The sequence below is a fragment of the Sipha flava genome, unplaced genomic scaffold (assembly GCF_003268045.1).
Source record: "Sipha flava isolate LNK unplaced genomic scaffold, YSA_version1 181_pilon_pilon, whole genome shotgun sequence".
Taxonomy (NCBI): domain Eukaryota; kingdom Metazoa; phylum Arthropoda; class Insecta; order Hemiptera; family Aphididae; genus Sipha; species Sipha flava.
The window spans coordinates 326,556-345,842 of NW_020272220.1; the positions used below are offsets into that span (position 1 = coordinate 326,556).

Consider the following 19,287-nt stretch of genomic DNA (forward strand, 5'->3'; position numbering starts at 1 on the left):
TTATTCGTAACGAATTCATTTAGATTCAGTCCAACAAGCAATCGTTAGACTTTTTATACACATATTTGCATAATATAGTGTACATAGTGTTTTTAAATTTAAAAAACAATACTATCCATTACGAGGGGTCAACATTTTCTTGAATTCAGATCATTATATACGATCGATAAAAAATATTTATTATACAGTCTACAAACCACCTGCGTATCAACACTTCGATAATACTTAGATCGGGTCAAAAATATTCGACCTCGAATGATAAAACGGGTACAAACTTCAAACTTCTTTTATAAGCTTAATCTATTTTAAACGTATGATAGCAGATCGATAGTCCACAAAGGGCAAAATGTTTTATATATTTATTTATAATATTATAAGCATGTAAGTTATATTTACGACTGTATATTATAATATTTATGATACACATTCTAAAGTTCTAGTGGTTTCAAAGAGAGAAGTAAATGAACCTTATCAAACATAATTTCTACTAAATTATGTACCTATAGTAACATAAAACCATTTTTTTTTTTTTTTTAATAAAAAAACCATATATATATATTATAATATTAACAGTATTTCCGTAGTAAATATAATATAGTTATATTCTAAAACTAAATCATTCTTGAATATGAAATATCATTAAGTACCTAAAAGATAGAAAAAATAAAAAAGGATTTCAACAGTTTTGGAACTTGTCTCGTACAAAAATCATCCAAATGCTATTTTACAAACTAAATGTTGTAAGCGTAATGACATTAATAATTGTAATAGTTGGTTCTTTTTACAATCTAAGAAAAACTAAAATATTTAAAAAAATATATTTTTTAAATATAATGAATAATTATACATTTTATAGTCCAAAAAGAAAATTTCACTATAAGATACTATTGTAATTTGTAATGGTTTTTTTCAGTTTGATTTTAAGGCTGAGATATTATACATTATCATATGTGTAAGAATTAATGATTCATATTTCATAGGTATTTTTTTGGTATACTTAATTTATAAATACATAATTAAAATTGATAATGAATAATATAAAAAAATCTCGTCTACGATATTAATCATTCCTTATTTCGTCTTGATAATACTCTACATATGTAAAATATAAAAACTATCAAATAGTTAATAATAAATTAAATATTAGTTAAAATTTAAATAGTGTAACATCCTCATATAACTTATCAATTTTTTATTTTTTTTAAATATACAATACTATGAACTTATCAGTTTTAGATAAAAAGAGTAATATTTTTTTTTTCTATAAATACTTCATTAATTTGTAATTATAGTCTAATTTTTTTAATTTTAGTATTGTATATTTAATTTTTCATATTGCCTTAGTGGTTAAAAAAAAATAGAGTAAAGAAAGTTTTAAGTACAACGTATGGTATGCATTTGTTTGAATTTAAATTTTTATTTATACAAAACATATGCGAGTTAAGCAAACAGCACAAGTAAATCGGGTACAGAAAAAAAACCTCAAAATGTTCATCAGACGTCTAAACCACGCCCAGGCGAGGGTGTGACACAAACATAGCTTGGTCGATACAATTATTATAACAAGTTGACATGCAATATAACAACAACTCTCCCGAATTGTTAAAAATCATTATTTCACTTTAGTATATGGTATGGTCATCAATAAATATTTTCAAATTCACATCCCTTTTATGTGATTCATAATAAAATATAAAACTTTGATAAATTATTTATACAGGCAGTGTAACAGTAAATGTTCAAAAAAATACGTGATATTTTGTTTTATATATTTTTACATTTACTAAACGATCCGGTGGAACACATTTTAGTTACGTTAAGTGATTGTGTGCTTGCCCGTTTTATTTTAGAAACAGTTAACATTCCAGGTTCATTTTAAAAATATTTTTTCCTTCACAAAATTCTTAAAGAGCCTTCATATGATTAATGCTATATAATTACTTAAGATAGAATTCAAAATTTTTTTTATTATTAATACACACATTTTTGTTAGAATTATTAATAAAACAAATTTAAAATACGAAAATACTAAATAGTAAATAATTTTCTTATAAAAATAATATTACGAAATTCGTGAATAGTTTATATAAACTGTTTGATTAAGATTAATAATATAAGAACCAATACTATTCGGTAATGATTATTCGATTACAAAAACCACATGAAATCTAAATTCGTGACATTGAATTCCTATTGTTTAAATAATTATATTTGTTTTGCATATTATACGTTAATGTTGTATGAACAATTTTTTGTTGTAAGTATACGGTATACGAAATTATTTAAAATACGAATACACATTTGGATTTGTACTATTTGTACACCATAAATAAATATAACATAATTTAAATTATTAATCCATAGTAGTAAAATAGAAAGCATTTGTGCGATCAAATACAAAAGCTCCGCCGACGACGATTGTTTCCATACCTTTTAGAGACTATAAAAATAAATTAAACCGATAATTTCCATGCTTTGGTCAACACACGTTATCTACGTTACACGGTCAAAATTATTGTTATTCAATGTACGTTCGATTTTTGAACTTGGACCTCGCGCTATTAACACCATTCCAAGCGGCGGTTATCGTTCCACGTGCGTAACCACTAAGGACCGGAAAAAAATTAATAAATATAGTGTTTTATACGAATTCGACGGTAAACGCCTACTGAATCGTGAGAAATTAATGAAAAAAATAAATAAATAAATAAATAAAATTGCTTATACAAAAAATACGTACATCGTTACACGTGTATGATGTACATCGCGGGCAATATCGCGATGCAGTGAACCTATACAACGGTATATACAGCTGTATACACTGCGTATTAAATACGCACATGATACACGTACGTATATACATATAAATTTAAACTTATAGTTTATAATGTTTTTATTATTGTTATTTATTAATTTTTTTTCTAAAAGTAATACTTTGAAAAGATTTGCTTACCAGCCGCTAATCGACGAAGCACCCGCGCGTCCAATTCGAAATAAATTGCCGTGGGGTCTCGGCCGCTACCGTAGCAGTGCGTTTATCTTCGCTGTAACGTCGAAACATCATACCATTGCGCGCACATAGTATGTATAGGGGTTATCAAACGTGCACGTCAGCCACTTCAGCGCGTGCAGTGCGCAAAGCACAGATGTTTGTTCCCCTCGTCGAGCATCCGTTGCCGCGCGCGCGCGTTCAGTCATCGCGATCGTCGACACAATAACGTTATGCCTACGTGCAATGTACATGTGTTTTAAATGTCAGTTGAAACGGTTTCCGACTGTTAAGATATGGGTACATCTGAAACGGTCTGATATCAATAATCAATAAAGAACGCGGTTGGACCGTACAGAGAAAAATACGACCATCGTTTGGTTTCACGAACCGTAAAAAAAAGAGCAAATGTTTTTTTGTTCAAACTTTAACGATACATCATAATTTTGTCCGTTTTGCTGGCAATTAGTAAACGGCGTTATAAAGTTAGGTGCGTCAGTTGTACGTCGTTGCTTCTCTTTTAGTGATTTTAATTTTCCTCAGTCTCTATCCACTTCAACAAATACCAAGAATTCGTTTAATACCTACATATATGTAATTTATTAATAATGAGATACAGTAGTTTGAAGGACCAGTAGAATAGTAGTTCTAAGCAAAGCTCGCTTAATCATTTAATGCATATAATAAATTGTAAACAAATTATACATTTTTCTATATGTATGGTTTAAAATAAGTAATTTTAGATATGATTCTTAACTGAATTAATTTGTGGAAAATGAGGATGAACAATTAAATTATTACAAAGAAGTATAATTAATAAGCTAGTGAATACAATGCGAATACTTCTATTGAAGAAAGAAAATATAATTGAGGAATATGAAGACTTGATGAATACAATTTTTAGATTTAATAAATATAATTTGTATATTTATAACTTTTAAGATTCTAACTTATTTTTGTTCTCAGTTTAGATTGCTTTATAGTATTTAGTAGACCGTTTAAAATATAAATATATATATATATATAAAAAATAATAAAATAAATATGAATATGACTATTAGACACACAAAAACATTTAAATTTTTAAATTTATTACTAATAAATAAAATGAGTTGATCTCTAACTAAAAAAAACTAAGATTAAAATAACAATTAAAATAAAAAAAAATTATAAATATTCCAGATTTATTTTAAATGTTTGCTTTTGCCCTTCAATATTACAGCAAAGATATCTAACTTTTTATTTTGTGAATATCTCAAACTTTTATTCCCTATAGACTTGATAACATTGTTTTCATTAAATTTTGTTTCTAAAATAATTACTAAAACAAAAAAAAACTTTGTCAGTTTGTCTTCTATTAATAAAGTTTAATTTTATAAATTAATAGATATATATTGCAAGTTACTTTTTATGTATTTTGAAAAATATACAAATAATTACAAACAAACCAATACACTCATAAGTATACAGTAAACGTAAAATATTACAATTATATTAAATAACTTAATACTCTATTAGTAACTTTTAGTGCCTAGATAATTGAATTGTTATTAATAAATAGAAAAAACGTAATAATGATATTATTTGTATAACAAGTTATACGTACATTCAAACAATACATTATATTGATTATAAATCACTGGTAAGTAAAAAAAAATTCAAGCATTGTTTTTTAATATTTAACTTGTGTATCCATTTTTAATTAATAGATACAAGATATACAATTAATTTGCTTATTAAGTTACTTATTAAAAAGTTAAGCAGTTCTTATTTTGTTAGTTGTAAGTTATAATAAAAAACTGTCCATTATCATTTAATTATAAAAAAAATATTTTTTTTCTAAAAATGTTCTGAGTATAAAGTTATTAAATTTGAATAAATTAAAGAATGCCATTCAAAATCGCTAATTTTTTAATATTATTTTTCGAATCAGTCATTGGAACCTTTAAAAATTATTAATCTGTGTAGCTCAGCGACTTGCTTACATTTTTATTGAAGCATCAGTCCTGAAACTGATAAAAAAAATATCTTGTAGATTTAAAAACCATTTTAATACTTCATTGTCATTGACATAAGTTATAGTTTTCTGTCTCTTGGTTCATATTCTTTACTCTTCTCTATTTCCAGCTCAAGTTTTATAAAGAGCGTTATTATTTGTTACGATATTTGTGATTTATGTTTTACTATTACCAAATTTGTCTGCAAATGCTCATATTTATATTGGATGGTAGAAATTCAAGAATGTCAATTTTTTCTTTTGAGTTAATCGTTTTATCTTACTGGCTATTGAGTACAAAATTTACGTTTATATATTAAAATTGAAAACATAACTAAATACCTATGAACATCTTAGAGAAACTTCGCACGACATAAAAATATTTACGTCAACACGATAGCATTTTAATTTTAAATTATTGGATGGATAAGATAAAGTCCAACTGATGCACATTACGAATGTAAAATATTACAACTATCATTTACAAAACAGTAATAAAATATAACGTTTCATAAAAATGTAATACATGTATGTAAACATAAGTGACTTCTATCTAGATATTCCACAATTATTATATTTACAAAAAAAATCATAAGAATCGAAAATAAAATGTTACAAAAGTGCCCATTATTTATAGTGTTAAGGATATAGTATATATTTATAGTATAAGTCCCTGTATTAAGGAGTTTTTTTTATAAGTCGGTAGTAAAAACGTATCAAAAATATGTCCATTATTCGGAGATCTTCATCAAGGAAGGTTTCATATATAGATTTCATATATAAGGTGTATGATATGATTTGTATAAGGAGCTATAGAAGCAATATATGTTGTTTATTTGTACATAATGTTGACTATAAATCACTGGTAGGGATGATAAAATATACTTAAAATATATTTTAGACATTCACAAAGCTATTTATTTTTTATTTGTTATATTATACAGCTAATACTTCTAAAGAAAATAAATGACTTTACATTTAATTACCTAGTAAAAAATCCAGTAACTTAGAGAAATTAAATTGGTCTCGGAAACTCTCTGTTGTCATTTCGTTAATTTTACAACAAACCTATGTAGCGTATTGTAGACACACATGAGATTTGCGTAATTTTTTATTCTAAAATAGTATTACATCTCCTGGTGAGACTGAGTAATTCAAATAGTATTAAATAATATCTTCATAGATCATAATTAAAGGAACAAGCTTAAAATACTATAATTAATATTGATAATTTATAAGACTTTTAATAATAATTAATTCAATTTTAGAAATGAAAACCAAAAAACGGAAAAGTATATTAAATATTAAGTAAACATACTTACGTAGATATAAAAGGCAATTTATGATATAAAATGTATCATTGGTAGAACTATAGAAAAAAATTAATTAATTCAGCAGTACAATATGTGAAGTATTCGTTGTGAATAAAACCACGATTAAAATTCAATGTACAAGTTACGAAAGAATTTCATTAATTTTAAAATAATAGGTATTCAATAGAAATATTAAAATGTATTATCTTAATGCATTTTTTTTCTTTTATATATTTGTTATTTGATATGAAAAATCTTTACAATTATCACTAAAAATTTACAAGATGTGAGTTATAATATAACATGAGTAGTTAGATTAAAACAATCACGTATTAGTAATTCTTAACTAGTTGAATGCATATTTTTTTAATTTTTATTTAGATATTTTTTTATAAAAAATCATTAGATATTAAAATATTGTAAAAGGTCAGGAAACCACTATCTTTTTAACTGACTAATGAATTACCTGGAAGTGTAAGGATGGAAAGATCTTATATGAAAAGGTTAAGATGAGTTTGTTGCCGTTTATGGAAGTGAATGTCAAAAATGCGTGTGTTTTTTTTGTATTATTCACACATGAAAATCATTATATCATACATTTATAATTTTTTTTACCACAAATTATATATGCTAGAGAATTGGGAAGTTATCGAAGTGTTATATTCTGAAACGCTTGAATCCACTAGTGTTATATATTTTTACAGTGTCTCCTAATTGGAGTCCATACATACAGATATAGCCTAGTGGAATTTAATAATTTTAGAGTTTGGTATTTAGAGTGATTTATTTATTTTTAATTAAAAATATTTAAGTACACGCATAAAAAATAAAGATTAAATTATATGGAGAGGAGCAGCAGAAGACTGGAAAAGACTGCAAGATTTGTGGTTAACAGTATGGTTTTAAAGGCTGAAACTAAGAAAAAGAATACGCATGCGAGCATTTAGGGTTAATCTCCAAATTTAAATTTGTTTATTCCATGTCAGTTTTTTGTCTAGGGTTATTGTAGATATATATGACACTTTCGCTCCACATAATTATTAAAATTTAAATCTTAATGCTGGTAGAAAAACTAAATATCAATAATATGACAATTTATTGCATTAAATATATATTGTATATCAATTGTAGATTACCTAATTATTCTTTTTACATAATTTAATAAAATCTTCTTTTGACAAGTAATCGTGTTTCGCCCAGTTTTTCGCTCAATATATTACTAACTAGGTTATGAAATATTTTCGTTGGGCAACATTTGTGTCACCAGTTAATGAACTAGTTTAAAAAATGCATATGACACAGTGTGTCATATGTAGAAATTGACACGTTATATTTTAGTAATATTTGGGTATACTTCTTGTATAAGTATGAACGTTGTACAAATGACACATTTCCACGGGGAAAGAGAAAACTCGGTAGAATTTATAGCACTTCAAGCCCCGATGGCCATACTTGTACCGTGTACATATCCGTATAATATTGTTTAAGATTCGTTATTCGATCACGTGGACGACGACGGATAAAAACGGTTGCCATATTTATTAATTTTCACAATAGTGCCGCATGTGCTGACGGACAAATGGTTTTGGACACCGTCGACGAACGCCGCGACCGCTTGTTACTCCACAGCGTTTTTCTCGAACGGCTAACGTCACCGCCACCGCGTGGCCCCGCGAAACGCGCACGACGGCCGAGCAAAAGCATTTGAGCTTGAGCGTGTCGTATGTCACGCGCAGATCGATGCTGTCGATGGTGAATTCGACCGTGCCGCCGGTGCCGGGCCGGGACGTTTAGGTCTAACTGAGACGGTGCAGGATGTTCTCGACCGCCACCATCACCGGCAGTGGCATAACTGGGAAAAAACCTAGGGGGGGCAATATAATATTTATTATTACCAAAATCCTGACACCCCTCTCCCTCACCAGTTAAAACATATTTTTACTGTATGTATTTTGTACACTATATCTAATTGTTTGATTTTACATAAGTATTTTAACTCATTTTATGATTTAGATAAACATAAATTGTAGGTAGCATGTACTATAGGTACAAATATTGTTAAATAATAAAAGGTGCTATTTGTACTGTTGGATTATCTGGGGGTCGGGGCAAAATTATACCTTTATCTCTCAAATAATGGTCAGAGGGGGCACTTTCCCCCCCTTCCCCCCCCCCCACAAATACTCCACTGATCACCGGCACCGTTCACACGACCTTCACTGACCGCGAATGCCCGACCGTCGTCCAGCCGGTGCCCGAGAAGTGCGGGTCCGACCGGTTCCTGTAAATCGCTCTGATGGCCGATGTCACGTTCTTCCGCGTCGCTTCCGTCACGGAACCGCGACGTGCCGGAACGCGACTCCGTCCAGGAAATACCTGCGCACACATTTCACGTCGTAAAAGCTGCACATGCGCGCACACCTGTCGCTCTACACGTGCTGCACACGTACCTGGTGCACTAATACAACACCGGTAAACCAAATGCAATAATGTACCGAGCGGTATGGTGTTTCCGGATAATAACGTACGAACGGTAGATGCTATCGGTAATTTTTGCGACAAAAATATATCTGTTGTGCCGGTCAATTCGGTACTATAGTTTTTAACGGTTTCAGTTAAGACAATATTACCGATGTCTGACTATTGTCGTTTGATTTGACTGATGGTCGAACGATAAGGGTATATTTATAACAAGCCCGTTGACTTAATCCATTGCATTAGTATCAATCAAGAAACACTGAACACTCATTTGGAATTGAGTAGTCTTCGTTTAAAATAATCTTAAATGTTTTACATGATATAGCAGCGAATGTCAAAGGATATAACTCTGGTTCCCATACAACTATTGGTTCCCGTTTGTGTACAGGTAAAATAGAGCCAATTTTAATTTTTAACACAATTTACCTACACTATTAAAAATTAAAATCCAGTAGGCTAGTGCATATAGAGCAAAAAACAAAATTTTAAAAGCTATATGTATGACATATAAACACAATTATTATATCGATAAGATAGAATATAGAAATATAACAGACTATAGATTACTAAACTAGAGACTAGAAAATTACTAACAAACAGGAAAGAAATAACAAATACTTGGAAAATTGTATGACTGAGTACATTAATGAGAAGATTAAGAGAATTGAATATTTAATAAAAGTTAGCTGTAAATTTGCAAATCAGTGGTTTTAAATTGTATTTATTATATTTTATTATTTGTATTTCGTACACCTAAGTGTTGACTAGTTGACTTCCAAATCAACGATTTAAAATTGTATATATTTTATCATTTTTTTTTTAACACACATTCACGCATATTGTTAACCAAGCCTACTTTAAAGTAGACAGTCCTAAGGCTCATAGGTGCAACTAAGGGGGGGCTTGGGTGGGCTTAGCCCACCCAGTTTTGTCCGTAGCCTATTCAGTTTCACTACAAAATAAAACATCAAATTTTGGTTTTTTTTAAAAATGTAATTTTTGGTGTAATTAAGACATTTGAAACTCTAAGATCTGAAGATGAATTTAAGAAAATATGGGAATAAATAAAAATATTATGCTGAAGAAAATGACATGTGGTTTTAACTCCATTAACTGGTGTATATATTTTATGATTTTGATAATTTGTTTTATGTTTCTTAACCTAAATAATACATACAAAATATAGGATCAAAGCATCGCAGAAGAGAGTCAACTAGCCTTCATGACTATGTATTAACAGCTACCACGGCGGCAGAAAATGATTTACATTCGTCATTAGCAAATTATGTAGAAAGTTATTGGAAAACATTTACATATTTTTTTTACTATGGACAGTGTTATTTTCAATCTTAAATATAGGTTTTCTGATTGAAACTTGGCTATGGCCAGTTCGGTTGTAGTTCATTTTGTAAATTACAACCGATTCAATGAAGTTTATTGATCATTATAAGGTAATTTGGTAATACCATGTATATAAATACATTTTAATTGTATAAGAGATTAATGATAACTAATTAATTAATTATAATAATTATAATTATAGAAATTACTTCATATTTCAAAGAGTAGCTTAGAAGCAGAAATTAGAATGGCATTTAACCTTTAAATAGTAAAAAAAAAAGATTTCAATATAAATGATGTTAAAGAAGTCGAAAAACAAATATTTCCAAACTTTTCTAAACTTTTACAAGTGGTTTTATTTATTCTTATAAGTTCAGACACCTGTGAAAGGTTGTTCTCTTCAATGAGACGAATAAATAATTGGCTTAGATCTTTCATGGCCCATGATCGATCTACAAATTTATCTATTTTAAATATAGAGATGTAACCAACAAATTAGACGAAAATGAAATTGTAAATAAATTTGTTGAAAAAAATAGAAAAATATTGTTAATTTAATTAGACTTTAAAATAAAAATTTAATAGCTATGAACTGTATATTTCATTGATTATATATGTATATCCTTATTATTCGTGTTTATTTATGTAGCTAGTCTGTAAGTAATAAGTGACTAGGTAAGTGACAACATTTTACTTCGAAATAAACTATTAACGACTATGGGTAAGGTAGTAAGGACTTCTAATTTATATAAATATAAATGTTAATGTTGATAATCAATATTGGGGGTGTGTGGACGAAGCCCCCACGGGTCGCTGGTATTATTAAAATTCAGCCCACCCAGAAATTAAACTCTAGTTGCGCCTATGCTAAGGCTGTAAAATTGGGAAGAAAAATGTGCGTAATTAAATGGGAACCAATTCGGCTACATCTAATAAATACCTTTTTCAAACGGGAACCAATTCAGCTATACCTAATAAAATACTTTTTTCAAATGGAAACAAATTCGGCACGCAGGGTTAGAGCTCAGGAACCAATTCTGTACCAGCCTTTTGGACAGCGGGGTATCACCCTTATATATAACATCTTCTACCATAATTTGATAATTGCTGTTTATATAACGCCAATTATCTAAAAATGCAAATTTTCCTTTGATTTGTAACTTTTTTCAAATCACTTTTTATTTACGTATATTAAAAATTACAAGGACTTTCAAATGTGTAGGTAACAAAAATGTCTTTATCATCAGATTACACAGCAATTAGTGTTGAAAGAATTTAATTATATATTAAATACCAAACCACTTTTTTGTCTGAATATAAAATAAAAATGCTTGGGCAGGATAAATGATAATTTAAATTCTCGTTTTTAATTGTTACAAAATATTTTTAAATTCAATAACCTTTGTTAGTGGATTAGCGACTAAGAAAATTAAAAATGTATGTGATCTAAAAAATATGAAAAATATGAAAATTCATTAAAAAAAATTAATTCAGTTAACGCACACTAATGTAGTATAATAATTGGTATAAAAAATTTGAAAAATATATCTAAAATGAATTACAGAATTTTCATTATTAATAAATTATAATGCAACAAATAAAATAAAAAACCATGTACATTTAATTTTCTTTATACTTTATACTCTAAAAAAGAGCGTACAATTTCTAAAATATGGAAAAATATTTCAAATACATTTAAATTTGATATTCTCAGAACATTTTTTTATCTGTTATTAGGATAGTGTGTACTTATTTATTGAATCGTATTCGTAGCATTGTAGCTTATTAAGTTAAGTAAAAATAAAAATACGAATAGATCACCTATTTTATAATCCGAATTCGATTTACAATCTAACTATAGGTTATTAATAATATTAACTACTTTATAAGTATATGTATTAGTACAAGTATAACATTAATGCATGACCTAAAGTAAGGCCACCAATCATCGACACTAAATTAATTTAATTAATTTAAATTTAATTTAGTCTCTAAATGGCATCCATTATAATTTATATCTCTATATAACACTTAAAAATCAACACACTTGATCTTGAGACCATTTTATAATTATTTTATTGCTTTTAACATTTGTTAATCCACTTAAAGTATTATTTGAAAATACGATATCTGAATTTATCGATGATACTCTGGTTTTTGGTAAAATTAAGCCCTCTTTGAAGTAATTCAGTGGTAATTCTGGGTCAAACATGTGTCCATTATATTCTGAAATAACGTCGTACTGAAATTTATATGCCCAAAATACGGATTTTTTAATTTCTTCGTTATTATAGTTTCTACTACACATTAAATCTGGCAATGACACTGGAATTAATTGCTATGAAAAATCGAGAACTTTCAGTTTGATAATCGTCCATTATATATACCATAACAAAACAACCATCCTTACTCACTTCGGTGGTTCAGAGGAGGACCGCTGTCCGAGTCCAACCAAATCAATAACAACCCTAGATATGCTACGAAAAACCATGTCATGTGTAATAAATTAGGTTCATACCATTGATTATATACTATATAATATATAATCAACGGTTCATACCATAAAAAATAAGTATGAGGAAAATTTTTGATTTTATCGAAATGTCGAGCATAAAAAAACTGACATTTAGAAAAAAAATAGGTATTTGATAATTTTAGAGCATTTTGAAGTTTTTTGATCATAACTTCTAAAGGAAATTAGCATAAATTTTTTTTGAAAATATCAATTTCAATGGATGCAAAAACATACAAATGGGAAAAAATTGCTAACAATGTCTAGAATTTTGAACTGCATTTATGCCAAAAAATGAAAAACAAAGTTAGTTTAACACGAAATTTTTTTTTTTTTTAAGAAGTCTCTAATTGGTATTTGCTTCCCGGCCTCCTCAGACTAGGATCCAGCACTGTTGTTACATCGGTCGAAGCATTTCTTACTTTTGATTCAATTTTAATTCATGTTATATTATATACGTAAACTTTCAGAATCGTAAGTGGACGAAATAATTGAAAGTACGAGTATAAAAAGTATTATCATTTTTAAAATGTATATAATTTGTCTTTTTGAATTCCCTTTAACTTAATTTTTTCGCATGCCATTGAAATTTGGTCAACGTTGCCATAGGTTCGCCACACTTGATATAGAAGAATATAATATCTACATTTTAAGATGGACGTAATAAAATAAAATACTAATAAATGAAACAACCTAATTTTAAAATGTAGCTCAGACCAGATAAAAAAAAGTACACGGGCCAGCTGTCATCTCTGATTTATACCTACGTCAACAACTGGACAAGTATAATAGATATTATCCATAGTTCATAATGCCAAGGTAGTAAGAAACTATCATTGATCCGTAATCGTAAGTGATAAGCCAAACGGTTATCATACGATCGGTCCGTTGGCATAACACTTACCGGTGGCAATGCCAGTGGAAGTGGAAATAAAAAATAAAACTGTAAACATTGCAAAAGTTCAAGGATCAAGTTTTAACTTAATAATGTACTATATCCGCATTAATTTATATTGATATCTAGTTATATATAAAATGTAACAATTTTTAATCATTTTTTTTTTTTTTTTAAATTGAAATGACCTATCATTTTTCAGTTTTATAGAATATTTATTATTTATGTTAATTCGTGCCATTTAATGATTTGCAAACAGCAAACCGGTTAAAACCTACCAGATTATTAGTAGCGTAAGATTTAATTGAATATTCACGTCTATGATTATTCTGTGATTAGTTTTATGTACAATTATCTTATTATCAACTATACACTGACATTGTTGTTAACACAATGGTATTTGATAATTTATACCTAACTAAGGAACATCTCGATGGGTTTGACAATTATAAAGTAAGTGGTTATTGATGTATTAAATTACTAATTTTCTACTTTCTTGGTAATATTTAAACTATTATAATGTCATGTTTTCATCTAGTTTAAATTATGTTCCATATTCATAATATAAAACAGTCAATTTTAATGAATCAATATTAATCATAACTATTATAATTATTTAGGTACACACACACATATATATATATATATAAATTCCATTGATAATTGATGATGTTTAATAATAATTACATGATTATTTTAAATGTTGAAAAACATACTTTTAGTATTATAGACTGATAGAGTATTCTATATTTCATAATTACATATATTTTTAATCATTTTAATTTGAAGAGAAAGTGATTTTCATATATTTTTCCCTGTTTATCTTATAATGAAAATAAATCAATATTATTTATTATAAAATCAAAATTATATAATAAAGGTTATTATAGTTAAACAAAACTAATATTAAAGAAAAATATATTTTTAAGATAATTTCCTTTCTTTTTTATACATTTTTGCTTCACAATGAAGTTATAGTGTTTTATTTTCTCTTATATTATTATAATTCTTTGTTAGATAATATATAAAAAGAAAATTACAGTTATCTAAAAATTTGGCGGTTTATATTTAAATCAGGGATGCCTGTGATCCTCCTCCAAGGGTTCCTGATTTAAACTAATATTAATATTAAATTATGTAACGTGTTGATTAGTTATAGTTACCTAAGTTATAATTGCTACATCATAAGAGCTGCAGTTTAACATAACCTAGCATTTCTAGTTCTCGGAGGGATGACTTATTTTGGTTTTTAGCAACAAAGACATATCTCCAAATCAACTGTTTTTAAACTAGCACTATTGTTATTTTACTATAAGCTCATTGTGACAATTGTTAGCCAATGACCATAGTTTTCTAGGCTTAGTTCATTAAAACAAATACAATATCACTAAATTACTCCAAATAATGATTAACAGTATTATACCTTCTGATAAAGATAAACTTTTAATGCATTAATATCATATTATTTACTTACATACCTAATCCATTTATGATATAAAATAGGAATTTATATAAATACTTACTAAATTTTTATTTATTGTAATAAATAATAATATATAAGTATATAAATATAAAGTATTATATATAGTAATTTTTCTTGCCTTAGCCTTGTTTTATTATCATATCAATATATTTGATAAAATGAAAATGTAATATTAAATTAATTTTATATCTAAAAATAATATATTCAAAAAATGTTTATTATGGTTCTATGTCTAAGACTTATATCAAATTATTTTTTATTTAAAATTTTGATATCTGAATTGTACGTTTTTTATGGTTATAATTTTTTATAGCTAATTATAACTTTCAACTATCCAAAAGTATAATAAATATGTAGATTAATAATTAATAATTGTTTTTTAATTTATTAGCTCTTTACAATTTTTGAAATATATTTGTATACTTTTTGTAGTATAATATATAAAATAATATAAAAATATTGTAAATACATACTAAATATATATTAATATAAAAAAATCTTCTAGTAACATTTTGCTGTATTAGTTACATTAAATAATATAAAATATATTAATAATGATTTATAATATTTTTTAAATATTTTAAACAAAAAATTTAAGGTATAATTAGTTTTTTAAAAAGGAATATTACTTTTGATATTATGTTAATTTATTTTTCAAACATTTGGTGTATTTAAGTTTGTATAAAAATATATACAATAATGTATCTGTTTATATATATTTTTAGTACAATGCAATTGATACAAATCCATTGGGTACATACATTATGCATCCATTTTGGAACACATTGATTAAAGTAAGTTTAATTATTCAAAATATATACAGAATATATAATTTAACATATACGTTGTATTAAATTCAGTTTTTTAAAAAAATATTTGGTTAATTTTAGATAACTCCAAGATGGATTGCACCTAATTTACTAACTTTTGTTGGTTTTCTATTTACTGTTGGAGCTTCACTTCTCCTTGCTTATTATGACTATGGTTTCTTTGCATCTGGAGTATACAATGAAGGTGATCCAATACCAAGATGGGTGTTTGGCATAGTGTCCTTATTTATTTTTATATCATACTCTCTTGGTAGAATTTTTATTATTTTTAGTCTGATAGTTATTACAATAATTATTTTCCTGTTGATTTAGATGGGTTGGATGGTAAACAGGCTAGACGTACAAACACAAGTGGTCCATTAGGTGAACTGTTTGATCATGGTTTAGATTCTTGGACAACTGTATTTATACCTACAGCATTATATTCAATATTTGGTCGTGATGATCCAAATACTATACAACCAATAAGAATGTATTATATTTGTATAATGGTATTCATTAATTTTTATTTGGCACATTGGGAAAAATATAATACAGGAGTATTATATTTGCCATGGAGTTATGACTTTTCAATGGTTGTGAGTTAAAGAAATAATATTTAGTTTTGTTGGTATAAAATAATTAATGTTTTTGTTTTTATACTGGATTGGATGAATAAAAATGTAAATAATTTATTGCATTTGTCATAAAAATAATTTTAAAAAGAGTGCTATTAAGATTCCAAGAAAATATATATACAAATTTTTTAAAATGTGTACTTTCATATGTAAAATATTTTGGAGTTTGAAGAAAGCTGATTAAATTAGTTTTTAAAGTTCTTCTCACTAAAATATGTATTTAAAAAAAATAATCATTAATTATATTTAAAATTTTGAAAATATGATATTTTATTTTTTTCATGCTTTCAGTATAGTCTAAACATCTATATTATCATATTTTGTTATAGATGTATAATTATTAATTTATAAAAAAAAAATTTTTGTATATGATTAAATACAAAAAAAAAAACTAAATTGCATTTATGCATATAATTATTTTATGCAAACCAAAATATACACTAATCATTAGATTTTTAGATAAAAACAATGATTAAAAACAATTTTAAAATCAGTTTACAATGTTTTATTTATAAAAGTCTATGTATAGTATTTTCCATGTTTTTTTATATTTAGGGATTAGTTATCTTTTTTGGTATTACTGCTGTTTTGGGTCCAGCTAAATGGAAGATGATTTTGATGAATAATTATTCATTTGGGCATGTTACTGAAATAATGTTTTATTTTACCACGTTTATTGCTAATATTCCAGTTTCAATCTATAATATTTATGTGTAAGTAATTTTTTTATTTAATTTATGAACCTATTTTTGTAGTAATAATTTAAAATTCACATAAATATATTTTTGGATATGTATGTTATTAGTACTGAGGTAAATTTGATTTTCAATTATTTATTTCATGAAGCAGACATTTTCATTATATCTTTAGTAAAGCATAAGACATCTTAAAAACTTCTTAATATATGCTATAGTTACAGTGAAATGTGATAATTTGAACTGTATTATTGATTTTTATAGAGTAATTCCATTAGTATTTTTATATACTTGAAATACTTGTGTTTATAATAGAACACCAAGTTTTACTCGTATCATTTTTCATAAACAATTATTTATCATTATTTTAAATTTAAAGTTTCCTATTTCAAAGTTAAAACCAACATCTTTATTCTACCTTAAATATTTTTTTTTTACCTTTTTAGAAGTTATAGAGACAAGACAGGTAAAAATTTAAGTATTCTAGAAGGTAGTCGACCATTGGTTCCTTTAGTTTTGTTTGTATCATTGTGTATGATATGGGTAAACATTTCACCTACCAATATTCTTGAAAGAGATCCAAGAATATTTTTCATGATGAGTGGAGCAATATTTTCAAATATTTGTGTAAGTAAAATCTTTTTAATTAACCAGGAAAATTTGAATAATTTTATTATAAATAAGTTATTTATAATTGATTAATGTTTTATTATATTTTAGTGTCGATTAATTGTTGCTCAAATGAGTAAGACACGTTGTGAAGCACATAACAATTTATTATCATATTTGGTTGTTGCTATACTTCTTAGTAAATTTATGCCTTCTATTGAGTTAATTGTCATGTATATCATGGCTTTTATAAGTATTATGACACACATTTACTATGGAGCTTGTGTAGTAAGTTTTTATTACAATATTTTAATAAAAATAATGATTTTATTGAAATAAAATATATTTTACCATACATAATTATTTATTTTTATATATTTTAGGTGAAACAAATGGCTGATCATTTTAAAATTATGTGCTTTAAAATACCATACAAGAATAATTAGTTATAAATACCTAGTTATTTAAAAAAAAAAAAAAAATTATTTACTACTTAAATTATATTCATAAAATAATTTTTACTAAAGGTTTTGTTTTTGGAATCTCATCACAGATTAACCATTAGTATAAACTATTATTGTTTTTATATTTGTTTAATTATTTATAATTTGTTTTTGTATTAATGTTAATAATATCAAAACATTAGTGAAATATGTCAAGTACATGTATAACGTAATTGTTGAAATACTTATAATTAATTAAATTTTTCTGTATTTCTTTTATTTATTAAAAAAAAGAGTAAATAATAGTTAATTAATTTGACTTATATTGATCATTTTTAATAAATTCAGCCTACTTTTATGATTACAAACTACTTTCCTTTTAATTTCGGCTACTGAAAAAATACTACAGCTAAATAAAATATCAATAACTATTTAATAATTTTTTGTTACTTTATTATTTATTAATTATAAATTAATAATTAATTTATAAATTACTAATTAACCTTTTAATTGATACCAAACTACTAGTTTTAAACTAATTTTTTTATAAAATAAAAATTAGCCATGATGAACAAAAATATTCATTGGCTTATATAATTTGTTATTTTTCAATGAATTAAATTTTTTAAACTAAACAGCAATTTTAGACTAAAAGTTTTTTAATATAAAATTATATTGGAAGTTTAAGTGATGTGTAATGATAAGGTATTTTTACTTGTGTAAAGCGTGATTTTAAAGAAAATCACAGACGTTATAATCACTTGGAATACTGTATATTTTATATTGAAAACCACACATAAAACATGAATGATATATTTAATACAAAATCGCATTCATGTTTTAAAGAATTTGATATATGTTTGATATTCCTATATGTATTTAAATAAGTACTTAAGTATTAAATACTTTTTCATTAATATTTTAAAGTTTTGTGTGTGTTTATTTGATAAGGTTATGTTTAGTGTTTATGAGCCAATTAAATACCTACATACTTTTTTATACTTGGTACTTAAACTTTATTTTTACATGATTGTACCTATTACACAGTGTATTAGTTTGATTAAAAGGTTTGAAAATATAAAATTA

The 19,287-nt window shown here is 26.1% G+C and overlaps 1 protein-coding gene and 1 pseudogene across 1 annotated transcript; one reads left to right on the plus strand and one right to left on the minus strand.

Annotated features, from left to right (window-relative positions):
* Positions 1-7,799: 7,799 nt before the first annotated feature.
* LOC112680882 lies at positions 7,800-12,608 on the minus strand (annotated as a pseudogene).
* A 1,070-nt stretch (positions 12,609-13,678) lies between these two features.
* LOC112680867 (ethanolaminephosphotransferase 1-like) lies at positions 13,679-18,204 on the plus strand. The gene is made up of 8 exons (XM_025551090.1): positions 13,679-13,977; positions 15,733-15,801; positions 15,898-16,087; positions 16,150-16,415; positions 17,010-17,167; positions 17,596-17,776; positions 17,870-18,046; positions 18,142-18,204. The coding sequence occupies exons 1-8, from the start codon at positions 13,918-13,920 to the stop codon at positions 18,202-18,204; spliced, it is 1,164 nt and encodes a 387-aa protein (XP_025406875.1). The 5' UTR covers positions 13,679-13,917.
* The last annotated feature ends 1,083 nt before the right edge of the window (positions 18,205-19,287 follow it).

Bases quoted from the DNA above. Each gene is read 5' to 3' on its own strand.
- LOC112680867 (XM_025551090.1), top strand. From the start codon at position 13,918: ATGGTATTTGATAATTTATACCTAACTAAGGAACATCTCGATGGGTTT. The intron at 15,802-15,897 runs GTAAGTTTAATT...GGTTAATTTTAG, and splicing joins TTTGGAACACATTGATTAAA to ATAACTCCAAGATGGATTGC. The intron at 16,088-16,149 runs GTAGAATTTTTA...CTGTTGATTTAG, and splicing joins TTTTATATCATACTCTCTTG to ATGGGTTGGATGGTAAACAG.